Source organism: Doryrhamphus excisus, chromosome 22, assembly GCF_030265055.1.
Source record: "Doryrhamphus excisus isolate RoL2022-K1 chromosome 22, RoL_Dexc_1.0, whole genome shotgun sequence".
NCBI classification, from domain to species: Eukaryota; Metazoa; Chordata; class Actinopteri; order Syngnathiformes; family Syngnathidae; genus Doryrhamphus; species Doryrhamphus excisus.
Genome location: NC_080487.1, coordinates 11,380,976 through 11,397,500, shown reverse-complemented (window position 1 = coordinate 11,397,500; position 16,525 = coordinate 11,380,976). Strand labels below are relative to the sequence as shown.

Genomic DNA, 16,525 nt, shown 5'->3' with positions numbered 1-16,525 from the left:
ATAGTCACATTTATACTATATTTTTATTTACAACATATTGCGCAACTGCAGGGTCTTGAGACACATGCTAACTCGCAAACTAGAGAGCTAGCGACCTAAACGGTAGCCTTCAAGTTATTTCCTTTCAACTTAAGTAGCCAAAAACTTACCACTTCCACACGAATAGGGAGGATAACTATTAACAGTTATTTAACCTTTAACATGAACATGAATCAAACGTAATATTTTTTTTCTGGGTACATGATACCATACAGCATCCATATCAAACTTGCCGCGTGTTTGAGACCCCTGTTCTATTGAGTTATGGACTTTTAGATCTTTGAGAATCTGCACCTATTCCAGCTGTATTTCCTTGGCTTTACAAAATGGTCGGTTTTAATTTATTCTACCTATAACCCGTCTCTGGGCTGCGATTGGTCTCACTCCCGAGTGCTCCTGATGACTTCTGGACAACTGCCGAACCCCACTTTGTAATTTGTCGGTATAGGAAGACCCCTGACTCAACGTGTATGAACTCGGAGTAGTAACGTAGGTCCGCATGTATTGAGTACAGACTGATCGTCAATTATGTTCTTTCTCGTTTGTTCTCGGTATGATGTGGATGAGGATATTTTGGTGTACTTTATACGGCAGGGTCCTATTTAAGTGATTTCTTCTTTTGTTTTACATTTTACGCTTATTTCTATCACCATCAATTGTGTGTGTTTTTTGTGTTTTTGAATAAAATGGCGGTTAAATAAATGCAAAAATAATTACATTACATTACATTGATCATATCTGTGCTTGTGTTGAAGGAAAACGTAGTTGCCGATGAAATTGTAATAGCTTTTTAATGTACGCAGTTTTTGTTATGATAGCTTTATTTTCTTATCACTATTGGATGTAATCTGTGCAGCTCTTATTTTGAAGGCCAGAAGTTTAATATGTGTAAAAAAAAAAAAAAAAATGACGGCGATTTGACGTGTGTGCGGAAAAGTATTTTGACTATTGCTAAGTGAGCTAGCTAAACATGCATCAGATGACAATTGAATGCATCCCATAATCAGTTCCCAGTTCCACATGTCCAAAAGGAGTAGGAAGAAGCACAGCTTATTAAATCCTACCCCTCCATCTGGTACTTTTACAATCAGTAACTGTTACATTTGTTCACTTCCTGCTTTCTGTTTAAGGTTTATTTTTTATTTATTTATTTTTTTTGTCTCGTACCAAAGTACAAGGTGATATGACCATACAATGACATAATGGGTACCATAGTAACTGTCAATATAGTGATATATATATATGGTACTTTTACAATCAGTAACTGTTACATTTGTTCACTTCCTGCTTTCCGTATTAGTTTTTTTTGTTGAATTTTTAAATGTTGTAAATTTTTTGTCCCGTACCAAAGTACAAGGTGATATGACCATACAATGACATTATGTGTACCATAGCAACTGTCCACATCAAGAGGTCGCCTACAGCCGCAGCCTAATTAGAAATCTGCACAGCTAAATTTACACCCTTTTTTTTTTCCCGCCTTCAGCCCAGAACTGTTCAGGCCTCCGAACATGCAGCCAGTGCTTGGAGCAACCCGAATGCGGCTGGTGCGGCGACCCGAGCAGCACCGGAAAGGGCCTGTGCACGGAAGGCTCCTACAGGGGTCCCATGAAGAGACCACCTAAACAGAGCCAGTCCCAGGACTTGATCCTGGAGCCGGGCATCTGCCCCAAAGACAAAGGCTACGAGTGGACGTTCATACACTGCCCCGGTGAGGAAGCCACTTCCTATTTACTGAAATTACAGAAAGCGTCTTGTCCGCTTGGAAAATATCGACTTTTTTTTTTTGCATCTCCAGTTTTTTTTTTTAAATCTGCTCTTTGTAGAGGTTTCTTGTTACAGCAGAGAAAGGATGTGGAAGTGATATCTCCCTGCAGACTCGTGCAACCTTATAGTCATGCAAAAACGTTGATAAACTCACTGCCGCCTGTAATGTGAGAACGTGAGGAGAATGTTGCTGTTTGGTTGACAGATGATTGTGAACTCGGTGAATTATCTGTTGTTGACTGTTGTTATATTTCTTCATTTTTAAAAGTATTAAATATCACAGGCGGCACGGCGGTCTGGTGGTTAGTGCGCAGACCTCACAGCAAGGAGACGAGGGTTCAATTCCCACCCTCGGCCATCTCTGTGTGGAGTTTGCGTGGGTTTTTGCCGGGTACTCCGGTTTCCTCCCACATTCCAAAACATGCTAGGTTAATTGGCGACTCCAAATTGTCCATAGGTATGAATGTGAGTGTGAATGGTTGTTTGTCTATATGTGCCCTGTGATTGGCTGGCCACCAGTCTAGGGTGTACCCAGAAGATAGCTGGGATAGGCTCCAGCACCCCCCACAACCCCTGTGAGGATAAGCGGTAGATAATGAATGAATGGTTTAAAAATGGGCTGCACGGCGGAAAAAAAGTGGTTAGTGCTCAGGTCTCACAGCAAGGAGACCCGAGTTCAATTCCATCTCCACCATCTCTGTGTGGAGTTTGCATGTTCTTGCCATGCATGTGTGGGTTTTCTCCAGCCAATCACAGGGCACATATAGACAAACAACCATTCACACTCACATTCATACGTATGAACGAGTGGTTAGCGCTAGGTTAATTAGCGACTCCAAATTGTCCATAGGTATGAATGTGAGTGTGAATGGTTGTTTGTCTATATGTGCCCTGTGATTGGCTGGCGACCAGTCCAGGGTGTACCCCGCCTCTCGCCCGAAGACAGCTGGGATAGGCTCCAGCACCCCCGCGACCCTCGTGAGGAAAAAGCGGTAGAAAATGAATGAATAAATATCACAGAAAGTGTTTTTTTTTGTGGCTTTGTATTTTTCCCAAAGAAAAAAAACATACTATTGTTGTAAGGAATGTCACGCACAAATTCCACTGTAGTCCATGAATCATAATAACAGTGAAATGACCTCATACCTTTTTATGATTATATTTCAGCGTGCCAGTGTAACGGCCACAGCACGTGCGTGAATGGCAGCGTCTGCGAGCAGTGTCGTAACCTCACCACGGGCCCCCACTGTCAGACCTGCATGGCCGGTTACCACGGAGACCCAACCAATGGTGGCAAATGCCAGGGTGAGTCAAAATCATCTTGATAAGCTTAACATGAAATAAACAGTTGGGACTGTCAGTACTGTCCTGTACCAAAAGATGGCACTATTGTTTATCAGATTAATGGCCGTTTATTGTTATTGTTGTGTGAAAGGCCGCCTATTATGCTATTATGCTTATTTTCAGCCCTTTTGTATTGAATTGTGGACTCCATTAGAGTAGTTACATAATTCATTCCACGCATGGCAACTCTGCTGTGATTCGTCACACTCCTGAGGACTTCCGCAGGACTGCCGAACCCCACTTTATAATTTGTCGGTAAAGGAGTTGATAATAAATTTGGAGAGCTACTTGAAAAGTGGTTAGGAGCCACTGGTTTGAGACCCCTGACTGACCATGTATGAACACGTTTAGCTTTAGCTTTAGCTTTACAGACACCATGTGTCATCCTATGCAGTCATTCATTTATTCACTTTCTACCGCTTATCCTCATGAGGGTCTCGAGCGTGCTGGAGCCTATCCCAGATGTCTTCTTTAGGCGAGAGGCGGGGTACACGCCGGACTGGTGGCCAGCCAATCACAGGGCACATATAGACAAACAACCATTCACACTCACATTCATACCTATGGACAATTTGGAGTCGCTAATTAACCTAGCATGTTTTTGGAATGTGGGAGGAAACCGGAGTACCCGGAGAAAACCCACGCATGCATGGCGAGAACATGCAAACTCCACACAGAGATGGTGGAGATGGAATTGAACTCGGGTCTCCTTGCTGTGAGACCTGAGCACTAACCACTTTTTCCGCCGTGCAGCCCATTTTTAAACCATTAATTCATTTTCTACCGCTTATCCTCACGGGGGTTGTGGGGGGTGCTGGAGCCTATCCCAAATGTTTTCGGGGTACACCCTAGACTGGTGGCCAGCCAATCACAGGGCACATATAGACAAACAACCATTCACACTCACATTCATACCTACGGACAATTTGGCGTCGCTAATTAACCTAGCATGTTTTTGGAATGTGGGAGGAAACCGGAGTACCCGGAGAAAACCCACGCATGCACGGGGAGAACATGCAAAGAGAGATGGCCAAGGGTGGAATCGAACTCGGGTCTCCAAGCTGTATGGCCTGTGTGTCATATTATAGGTAATTATGAACATCTAGTCAAGTGCACGGCTCTTCAATTGGAGACACGAGGGTCAAATCTGGCCCATTAATGATGACATCACCGAGCAACCAGCACTTTTCCAACAGATGAAAAAAAAACACCATAGCACTCATGTCATATTGAGGATCTTTGACTAATGTAAACATATTGCTACTGCTTTAATATATGATTTCATTATGATTATAGTAGGTATATGATATGGCGATGTAGAAAATAAATGACATTGACTGTAATAATAACAGAAGAAGAGCATTTAGTAGGGAAAATACTGAATAATTACTTGCTGATGGATTTTATTCATGCATATGCAAATTGGTGCCACCTGTAAAGGAGACCAGTACAGGTGTTCATCACTGAGGGAAATATTCCTCAATATTCAACCTTTACTGCGTATGAGCACTATCGTCTGAACACATTCATATGTGCGAAGATGCACACTGTGTCCGCTGACCCCCTCCATTATACTCCGTCTCCCCAGTGTTTGAGTGCAGCCAAGCAGACATAATGGACTATTTATTTCTCTTACAAAAAAACCCTGAAAGGACGCTTCAGTACTCAAGCAGCCATCGACTTGTCTTTCTTTTATACGTTCGGAGTTGATGTGTGCCATTACATGCAGTATTGACCTGCCTCTTTTTTTTATCTCTTTGTATATCTTTAGAACTCATAGAAAAGAGAGGTGTAGGGGTGTCACCGGGCACCAAACTCACAAAACCAGACAAGATTGGTGTCACAAGAAGATTTTAACATGAATTTTAAGAGGAGTACAATAAAAGACTAACTAAGTCACATAACTAGATGGATAGATTTCCTTTATTGTCATTGCACAATAACACAGCAGTAAAATTGCCAACAAAATATCGTTGCCTGGCTCCCATATAATAATAAATAATAATAATAACAATGTGGAGAATAGATGACATCAAATATGAACAACAATGTACAGCGTAAACAGTAATTTGTACAAATAATTTAAATAATTTTCATTCATTCATTTTCTACCACTTATCCTCACAAGGGTCGCAGGGGGTGCTGGAGCCTATCCCAGCTGTCTTCTCTTTGGGTTGAGAGGCGGGGTACACCCTGGACTGGTGGCCAGCCAATCACAGGGCACATATAGACAAACAACCATTCACACTCACATTCATACCTATGGACAATTTGGAGTCGCTAATTAACCTAGCGCTAACCACTCGTTCATATGTATGAATGTGAGTGTGAATGGTTGTTTGTCTATATGTGCCCTGTGATTGGCTGGCCACCAGTCCAGGGTGTACAGCCAGCTGGGATAGGCTCCAGCACCCCCCACGACCCTTGTGAGGATAAAAGGTAGAAAATGAATGAATATAATGTATTGCAATATTTGATTTGACTAATAATAGTAAACCACAAGACAGCGATCAATTAATTAATTATTTTCTGAAACTTAATGACTGTATTATGGAGTGGTCAGTGCGCAGGCCACACAGCTAGGAGACCCGAGTTCGATTCCACCCTCTTTCGCATGTTCTCCCCGTGCATGTGTGGGTTCCTCCCACATTCTAAAAACATGCTAGGCTAATCGTAGACTCCAAGTTGTCCATAGGTATGAATGTGAGTGTGAATGGTTGTTTGTCTATATGTGCCCTGTGATTGGCTGGCCACCAGTCAAGGGTGTACCCCGCCTTTTACCCGAAGACAGCTGGGATAGGCTCCAGCATGGCATAAGCAGTAGATAGTGAATGCATCTTAGGTATTGTTGCCGCCCCCTTGTGAGTAATGGTCATGGTCATACCTTGTCCACCCCAATGAAACATTTCATGAGGGTTAATGTGAAGACCCCGAACCTTTCACTTTCATGCAAAAAAAAAAAAAAAGTATTTGTCCTTTTTGTTGTCTTTCTTTCATCCGTTTTCTCTCTCTTTCCCTTATTCCTACCATCCTACCATCTGTCCCCATGCAGCCTGTAAGTGCAACGGACATGCAAGTGTGTGCCAGGTGCTAACTGGCAAATGCTTCTGCACCACCAAGGGCATCAAAGGGGACCAGTGCCAGCTGTGAGTACAACACATACACATACACATACACATACACATACACATACACATACACAATCATTTAGTGCAACTCTTGAGTTTGCTCTTCCAACGGCTGGCCTGAACATATTAGCGTCATATTAGATGGTCAGTTTGCCAACGCTATACACGCATGCACACACGCACTCGAGATTCACTGTCAGCGTTGACACGTGTCAATCAGAAGCCGCTGCCGTCATTCATTTGCTGCAGCCTATTTCTTCTTGTCATTTTTCATGTACTCACTTCTTGTTTTTCTTTTTTTAACTCCGCACATTATTAAAAAAACCAAAATAAACCGTATTATGGAAAGCAGGAAGTGAACAAATGAAACAGTCACAGATTGTAAAAGTAAACTGTATTATGGAAAGCAGGAAGTGAACAAATGTAACAGTTACTGATTGTAAAAGTAAACTGTATTATGGAAAGCAGGAAGTGAACAAATGAAACAGTTACTGATTGTAAAAGTAAAAAAATATTTATTTAATTTAATTTAATTAAAAATATATATTAGAAAGCATGAAGTGAACAAATGTAACAGTTACTGATTGTAAAAGTAAACTATTATGGAAAGCAGGAAGTGAACAAATGAAACAGTTACTGATTATAAAAGTAAAAAAAATATTATTTAATTTAATTAAAAAATATATTAGAAAGCAGCAGGAGGTGAACAAATGTAAGTTACTGATTGTAAAAGTAAACTGTATTATGGAAAGCAGGAAGTGAACAAATGTAACAGTTACTGATTGCAAAAGTAAAAAATTATTTAATTTAATTTAATTAAAAATTTTATATTAGAAAGCAGGAAGTGAACAAATGTAACAGTTACTGATTGTAAAAGTAAACTGTATTATGGAAAGCAGGAAGTGAACAAATGTAACAGTTACTGATTGTAAAAGTAAAAAATTAATTATTTAATTTAATTGTAATTAAAAAAAATTATATTAGAAAGCAGGAAGTGAACAAATGTAACAGTTACTGATTGTAAAAGTAAAAAAATAATTATTTATTTTAATTTAATTTTAAAAAATTATATTAGAAAGCAGGAAGTGAACAAATGTAACAGTTACTGATTGTAAAAGTACCAGATGGAGGGGTAGGATTTAATAAGCTTTGCTTCTTCCTACTCCTTTTGGACATGTGGAACTGTGAACTGATTATGTGATGCATTCAATTGCAATCTGATGCATGTTCAAATGAAATAAAACCATTACCATTACCAATCACAAAGGAAAATTCGGCATACCGCGAATATGCCTCTTGCATTCCCCATTGTAATTAGCTCAGACACAATAATTAATAGAGCGACGTTCAAAATGGAAGGCAACACAGATGAGTTAATGCCTTTTAACCCCCACTATTAAAAAAAAATATATATTTATAATCTATCAGTGTGTATCTGCTCAACTGTCTGCCCGACGGTTGAATTAGTCATTACTGCTGTCAAGGAGAAGTCAGGAGGACAATCCAGATAAGCATATACACATTAGGGGGGAAATTAATGGGATTTGGATCACATTAAGGCCCCGCTGACTTTCAGTAACCTTTTCCTCCTAATTGCGTAATCAAAGTTGAAAGCGACAAGATCACCACTCGCATCTCCTGAAAGTACGTACATTTGCATTTAATTGTGAGTCATGTGACTTCGTTTTTTTTTAACCGTGTCGTCATAAGCGCCGATTTTCGGAGAAGCTCGTTTTAAAAGGAGCCACTGGAAAGCAAAGTCGTGTTGCTGTGCGTTGTCAGTCAGAAACTGCACCTCCAGCATGATTTCTGCTGACGGGGTGGGGGGGTCAATTCCTCCCCCCCTTCCACCACCTTCAGTGTGGGAGGTCTACCCCCCCCCCCCCCCCCACACACACACACTTAGCTACGCACTTTCCAGGTTGTAAGCAGAATGGACACTGTAAGGGGTTTCATTTGGTTAATGCAGTGGGTGTCCATAATTTTCTGTCCCCCCCCCCCCCCCCCCCCCAAAAAAAAAAAAAAAAACCTCTTCTGTTGTCTTGGTTAGGAATTAAAGCATAACTTAGCTAAAAAAATATCATAATGATTAACCTCCACATGTGCTACTTTGTTGTACAATGCTAAACAACACTGGGGTAGCAGGTGGCTAACAGTTGCTACAAATGGCTTCCTGGAAACATGAAAGCAAACCAGACACCAAACCGGCCAATCACCAGCCATTTAGCGCTGGGATCTGCCCTGGTACCAGATATTTAGGATGCTTCCTGGTGCCCATTACTGGTGATCAAATTAAAATTAAGCCACCAATGCAGTCTCCCCCCAACCCCCCCCCCACCCTCGATAATCAAATTAGCGTCCGTATTATCAAGCAGAGTTATTTTGTGGCTAATCTCTAAATCTAAAATGCATTTTCACCCTCAAACATCAGCGTACTTGAGTAATTATTCTTTTTCAGTGTAATTCAATTGGTGTATTGATTGACAGCTGGGTTGGTGCGGTGATGTCATTCCCGGTATCCCATTAACTGGAATCAACACCCATTCCCCCCCCACTTCAGGTCCTATCAAAAAGTCTGAAAAAGACACATCTCAAGTTTTATACATGTGGCGCCAAGTGAGTCAGAGCTTTTTTCCTGTCACTCACACAGACAAGTGGCCTCGAGAGCTTTCTTGCCATATTTTTGTGTACAAATTCAGTGCCCCCCCTACTTCAGGTTCTATCAAAAAGTCTGAAAAAGACACATCTCAAGTTTTATACATGTGGCGCCAAGTGAGTCTGAGCTTTTTTCCTGTCACTCACACAGACAAGTGACCTAGAGAGCTTTCTTGCCTTATTTTTTGTGTACAAATTTATGCTGCTTACTTTCCACATGTGCGCTAACACATGCATGCACCACAGCCACTATACATGCAAACCAACAAGTGGCGCCAAATGAGTCGGAGCTTTTTTTTTCCTGTCACTCACAAAGACAAGTGACCTAGAGAACTTTCTTCTCAAATTCAAATTCAGCGGCCCCACTACTTAAGGTTCTATCAAAGTCTGAAGTCTGAAAAATACACACCTCAAATTTTATACATGCAAACCAACAAGTGAGTCAGAGCTTTTTTTCCTGTCACTCACACAGACAAGTGACCTAGAGAGCTTTCTTGCCATATTTTTGTGTACAAATTAATCGCCCCCCTACTTCAGGTTCTATCAAAAAGTCTGAAAAAGACACATCTCGAGTTTTATACAAGTGGCGCCAAGTGAGTCGGAGCTTTTTTTCCTGTCTCTCACACAGAGAGCTTTCTTGCCATATTTTTGTGTACAAATTCAGCGCCCCCCTACTTCAGGTTCTCTCAAAAAGTCTGAAAAAGACACAGCTCAAGTTTTATACATGTGGCGCCAAGTGAGTCGGAGCTTTTTTTCCTGTCACTCACACAGACAAGTGACCTAGAGAGCTTTCTTGCCTTATTTTTTGTGTACAAATTTATACTGCTTACTTTCCGCATGTGCGTTTCCACATGCATGCACTACACGCAGCCACTAGGATGCCATTAGGAACGTTGCAATAGGAGATAATGAAGAGATGGCTACATTATTAGTGCAGAATGGGGAACAATGGCGCCTTGCTGGGGTTGCAGTGATGAGCACAAAATGGAAGGGGAGGTAAATATTTCTTCCCTGCGGCGACTCGTCTCTTTCCGTGTGTTTGCACATACGTGAAGGACGTTATTTAGGGTCAAGTGTGCCTCGATCAAATTAAGATACAGCGTAAGTTTCTGTGTGTGTGTGTGTGTGTGTGTGTGTGTGTGTGTGCATCCATGCAGGTGTAGATTAAATTAAGATACAGCAGAGTAGAGTTGCATTATACATTACTGCATTATATACTCTGCACACAAATACTAGGGTGCCGGGTCGTCCCTCCCGGGAGCGATGCTGTTTGTGTGTGTGATGGTTGAAAAGCTCGTGGCGGCGTTTGTGTCTCCCGTCCTTTTGTGGCATGGTGATGAAAGAGCACTCAAGCCCCCCCCCCCCTCCCCCCCTCCCCGTCCTTGCTTGTTAAAAAAGCCAGGCAGATGACTCTGAGCGCTGCCGTGCTTGACCTTCTAGATGTGCTGCTTAGATACGGTGTCAAAATGATACCCCGTCATGTCACTTAATACTCCGAAAGCACGCATTTTTTTTTAGCCGTGAAACTTAAAACAGTGGGGGGCATGCTGGGGCGAGAGGCGGGGTACACCCTGGACTGGTCGCCAGCCAATCACAGGGCACATATAGACAAACAACCATTCACACTCGCATTCATACCACTTACTGAGTCTTTTGAGCTTGCATAGTAGTTGGTTAATATTCTGCATCATACATTGGTAGTGTATTGTCTGGTTGATGTGGCACAATACTCTTACTGTAGTACTGTAGCTATATATGCAGTATATGTATTTACATTCCAGCAGCCATTTTTATTCATTCATTCATTTTCACGAGTGTCGCGGGGGGTGCTGGAGCCTATCCCAGCTGTCTTCTTCAGGCGAGAGGCGGGGTACACCCCGGACTGGTGGCCAGCCAATCACAGGGCACATATAGACAAACAACCATTCACACTCACATTCATACCTATGGACAATTTGGAGTCGCTAATTAACCTAGCATGTTTTTGGAATGTGGGAGGAAACCGGAGTACCCATAGAAAACTGGGGAGAACATGCAAATTCCACAGAGATGCGGAATCAAACTCAGGTCTCTTAACTGCGTGGCCACGTGCTACACACTCGTCCACCGTGCAGCCCCATATCAAACTACTCATTCATTAGTTTTCTACCTCTTATCCTCACAAGGGTCGTGGTGGGTGCTGGCGGGGGTACACCCTGGACTGGTGGCCAGCCAATCACAGGGCACATATAGACAAACAACCATTCACACTCACATTCATACCTATGGACAATTTGGAGTCGCTAATTAACCTCGCATGTTTTTGGAATGTGGGAGGAAACTGAAGTACCCGCAGAAAACTGGGGAGAACATGCAAACTCCACAGAGATGCGGAATCAAACTCGGGTCTCCAAACTGCGTGGCCACGTGCTACACACTCGCCCACCGTGCAGCCCCATATCATTCGTTAATTTTCTACCTCTTATCCTCACGAGGGTCGCGGGGGTGCTGGAGCCTATCCCAGCTGTCTTCCTCAGGCGAAAGGCGGGGTAAACCCTGGACCAGTGGCCAGCCAATCACAGGGCACATATAGACAAACAACCATTCACACTCACATTCATACCTATGGACAATTTGGAGTCGCTAATTAACCTAGCATGTTTTTTTTGGAATGTGGGAGGAAACCGGAGTACCCGCAGAAATGTGGATTCAAACTCGGGTCTCCTAACTGCGTGGCCATGCGCTACACACTTGACCACCGTGCAGCCCCATATCATTCATGCGTTTTCTACCTCTTATCCTCACGAGGGTCGCGGGGGTGCTGGAGCCTATCCCAGCTGTTTTCAGGCGAGAGGCGGGGTACACCCTGGACTGGTCTCCAGCCAATCACAGGGCACATATAGACAAATTAACTTAACATGTTTTTGGAAGCGGAGAAAACCCGTACACGCACAAGAATATGCAAACTCCCCAACCACTCGTCCACCGTACGGCCCTAAATTTTAATACGACAGTGTTTTTTTCTGATGTAATGATATCTGTATGCTTTAAAGAACACCCTATGAGCCATGTCCTCTTCATCGCTCGTGATGACTACTTTCACCTCCTCACATCAGCGACTGGTTGAGGACCTTCTCTCCTCCTTCACACAATCGCCTCCATGACCCTTTGATTGTTGCGTTAGCGTCCTAATGCGTCATAAAACAAAGCCACCGTGAAGCCGATGTATAGTTATAATGCATATTCCCCATATAATATAGTCTCTGTTCCTTTTACTGTAGCGGCTCTAGTGCACATGTGTACAACGTAATCATAACGAGCAGCCATTAAGTGCGTAAACGCTTAGCTAGACGTCCCCGCCATATGTTTCTGCTCATTATACTTCAGCTATATAGTTACATTATAGTTACAATAGCAATCAGTATGTTTGATGCCTTCTGGTGATTTGAGTGTGATTCAAATGACATTCTCCGTATCGACTTCACTTCTACGCCGACCAGGTTACTTTCTCCCTTTTTGCCACCATTTTTTTTTTTTTTTAGTCACGCCACTTTCCATCGTTGCCCGCTCAAGATGGCATGTCTGTATTTGCAAGATGTCAACAAAGACGACGCCTCAGGCTCCGAAAACAACAACGTCTGTCAAATAACAACAACGGCTCCGAGGCGAATAGAAGAGAGTAATAATTGCCCATCCGGAATGTTTATTTTAACCACACCGTTTTTAGCCCCCAAATCCCCCTCGGTGGGGACCCTCATTAGCACCATTTATAGATGAATTGGCCTTTCAGTTTACAGTCATTTCACACAGGCCATATGTTAATTGCTGGCTTATTATTACCTCATTGTTGGGGTTTGGAGTGCAACTTGAATTTAAAGCTGAGTTTGGCAAAAAACTGATAAATTTAAATGCATCAGCAGTGAAGTAGATTTTTAGTTTCAACTCAAGAGTCTGTTTCCTGCACAGGGTTCTTGAACAGGACCATTACTTCATTATGAATATATTTTATGGCTCATTTAGAGTCAAACCATGAAGTCATAATTATGTCTGCATCATAATACTAGGATATGTATTAAGTCAGTATCACTTTGTAGCTCGTCCTCCCAAGGACGACTTTTTTTTAAAGTTTTAGTTTATTTAAAATGGGCATTTGATTAAAAAAAAAATTAAAAAAATTAATCGCGATTAATCACATTTAAAAAAATATATATATATATAGTTAACTTAATTAATCACATTTAATTGCATATAAATAATTTTTAATTTATAATAAGTAGTGGAAATCTCTACTACAACAATAACGCCATCATATTTAAAGAGATATCAATTTTGGAAATATGAGCTATGACTAAAAAATAATAATATACAGTCAGAAAGCATATTTTTATTATTATTTTTTATTATTATTAGCATATTAGTGATTGACACTGACACAGGGATGGAGGGGATTGGCGTTTTTAAAAAAAAAAGTATCGGCCAATGGCGATACCGATATCACTGACATGGACTGGTGGCCAGCCAATCACAGGGCACATATAGACAAACAACCATTCACACTCACATTCATACCTATGGACAATTTGGAGTCGCTAATTAACCTAGCATGTTTTTGGAATGTGGGAGGAAACCGGAGTACCCGGAGAAAACCCACACATGCACGGGGAGAAAATGTAAACTCCACACAGAGATGGCGGAGATGGAATTGAACTCGGGTCTTCTTGCTGTGAGACCTGAGCACTAACCACTTTTTCCGCCGTGCAGCCCATTTTTTAAACCATTCATTTATTTTCTATGCCGCTTATCCTCACTATGGTTACGGGTATGCTGGAGCCTATCCCAGCCGTCTTCTTGGTGGCCAGCCAATCACAGGGCACATGTAGACAAACAACCATTCACACTCACATTCATACCTATGGACAATTTGGAATCGCTAATTAACCTAGCATGTTTTTGGAATGTGGGAGGAAACCGGAGTACCCGCGAGAACATGCAAACTCCACACAGAGATAGCAGAGAGTGGAATCGAACTCTGGTCTTCTATCTGCGTGGCATGCATGCTAAACACTTTTCCACCGTGCAGTCCATTTGTGAATGTGATGTTCTTTAATGTAACACATGTTGAAAAAAAAACAAATCATTATTATTGTTTAGGAAGCCATATTGTACCGAGCAGCCAGGACATTCTTGGTTGTATGGTCGCCATCTCACCTTTTCTGTAGCGGATAAAGTACAGGAAAGCCAAAGAAAAAGCAAAACACTTACCTCTGAATGCTAACCAAAAGTGAGAATTCCGTATGACGACTGAAAGATTATGTAGAAATTATGAATTATGCAACTTCAAAGGCACCACTGCATTGATTTTATAAGATTCCCCCTATGGAATCGGAACTTTTGAGCCGGCTCCAGAACCTCAGATGAAAGCCAGCTACTTTGAGCTCGGCAAATACGTCTGCCCCCGGGTTCTGATTATTGAATCCGAACCCCCCCCCCCCTCTGCAACATCCAAATTATTAAACACGAATACCATACACGGTTAATGCAGCCTTGGGCTTGTTTGCATGTTGTTTTATCTCTGATTGTTAAATGTAAATTAGTGATGAATAAATCACCTGGATTGGCAGATGGCTTTAAATGTATTAGAATGATGATGATGATGATTTACATACATTTTTCCCACTTTATTGACTTTAAGGCTTTTAAACCTGTGTTATCACCATACATCAGGGGTCTCAAAGTCAATTTACTTGGGGGCCACTGGAGCTAGGGTCTGGGTGAGACTGGGCCACATCAGGTTTTCCAAAAAAAACAAAAAAAAAATATTATTATTATTATGAAAAATTTATTAAAAACAGAAAAATTAATAAACTTTGCTTTCTACAAGAAATGCTCTGATAAAACATTCCACTGTTCTCAAATATCTTTTAATTATTAGAGCCCTGTAGACATGACAAAACACGACTATAGTCACATTTATACTCTTTTTTTTTTTTTTTACAACATATTGCGCAACTGCAGGGTCTTGAGACACATGCTAACTCGCAAACTAGAGCGCTAGCGACCTAAACGGTAGCCTTCAAGTTATTTCCTTTCAACTTAAATAGCCAAAAACTTACCACTTCCACAGGGATAGCGAGGATAACTATTAACAGTTATTTAACCTTTTAAGATGAACATGAATCAAACGTAATAATTTTTTCTGGGTACATGATACCATACAGCATCCAAAATAGCCAAAAACTTACCACTTCCACACGGATAGGGAGGATAACTATTAAGTTATTTAACCTTTAACATGAACATGAATCAAACGTAATAATTTGTTTTTCTGGGTATGATACCATACAGCATCCAAAATAGCCAAAAACTTACCACTTCCACACAGACAGGGAGGATAACTATTAAGTTATTTAACCTTTAACATGAACATTAATCAAACGTAATATTTTTTTCTGGGTACATGATACCATACAGCATCCAAAATAGCCAAAAACTTACCACTTCCACACGGACAGGGAGGATAACTATTAACAGTTATTTAACCTTTAACATGAATCAAACGTAATCATTTTTTCTGGGTACATGATACCATACAGCATCCATATCAAACATTAAACTTTCATATCAAGACGGGGGCCTGAAACTAGTGTCCTGCGGGCCACATTTGGCCCGCGGGCCGCATGTTTGAGACCCCTGCCATACATTGTTTGTTGATTTAGAAAAAAAAAGCATGTCTAATTACTCTCTCTGATAAGAGCTCTCATCTGCTTCTGTCTGCTCTTTTCCACATTCAGGTGTGACTCAGAAAACCGTTACCTTGGCAATCCACTCAGGGGGACATGTTATTGTGAGTATCAGACATATACATGTACTCGTGCGTTTTTGCTCCCCCCCCCCCTCGAGGCAGATGGAGCGTCCTTAGCACCCCGGCGGTTGGCGGTGCTTGTTCAGCGACAGAATGACTTGTCGTGAAAATGTCAAGTGCATCAGAAGGAGCGAGTGATTGAGCTAATCAAGAGGACAGAGGAGGCCAAGTTCTCCACCGTGGGCCGCCTACTCCTTCATTCATGTGGAAATACTTAGTGGGTATAAAAATAATAATCATAATAATTTAAAAGGTGAGTGACGGTAAAGGAGTTTAAATGAAAAGAACTAGTTAGTGTATTCATTCATTCATTCATTTTCTACCGCTTTTTCCTCGCGGGGTGGGGGGGGTGCTGGAGTGCAATTTTATAGCTCATAAGAGTTAAATTGAACAGTTTATGGGATTCGCGTGTGTCTACTTTTGTTTCAATAATTATTGAACACTTTCTGGAAATCCTATCAACTTGATTCTACTTTTTTTTTCTTCTTTTCTTTTCTCTCTCTTCTCTCTTTCTCTTTTCTTTACCTTTTTCCCTTTTTGTCTCTTTCTTGCTTTCTTTTTTTCTTTCTCTTTTTTTCTCTTTTTTCTTCCTTCCTCTCTTTTTTCTTCCTTCCTCTCTTTTTTTCTTCCTTGTTCTTTTCTCTTTTTTTCTTTCTCTTCTTTTTATCTTTTTTTCTTCTATTACTTTTTTCTTCTTTTCTTTCCTTTCTTCTCTCTTTCTTACTCTCTTCTTTATTCTTTTTCTTTCTTT

The 16,525-nt window shown here is 41.3% G+C and overlaps 1 protein-coding gene across 1 annotated transcript in view; it reads left to right on the top strand.

The window, feature by feature from the left end:
• Nucleotides 1-16,525, top strand: part of atrnl1b (attractin-like 1b) — a 69,225-nt gene that overhangs the window by 18,898 nt on the left and 33,802 nt on the right. Inside the window, exons 18-21 of the mRNA XM_058061718.1 lie at nt 1,526-1,750; nt 2,974-3,111; nt 6,203-6,296; nt 15,704-15,756. Coding sequence (XP_057917701.1) covers nt 1,526-1,750; nt 2,974-3,111; nt 6,203-6,296; nt 15,704-15,756 — 510 coding nt within the window. The remainder of the gene's footprint in view (nt 1-1,525; nt 1,751-2,973; nt 3,112-6,202; nt 6,297-15,703; nt 15,757-16,525) is intronic.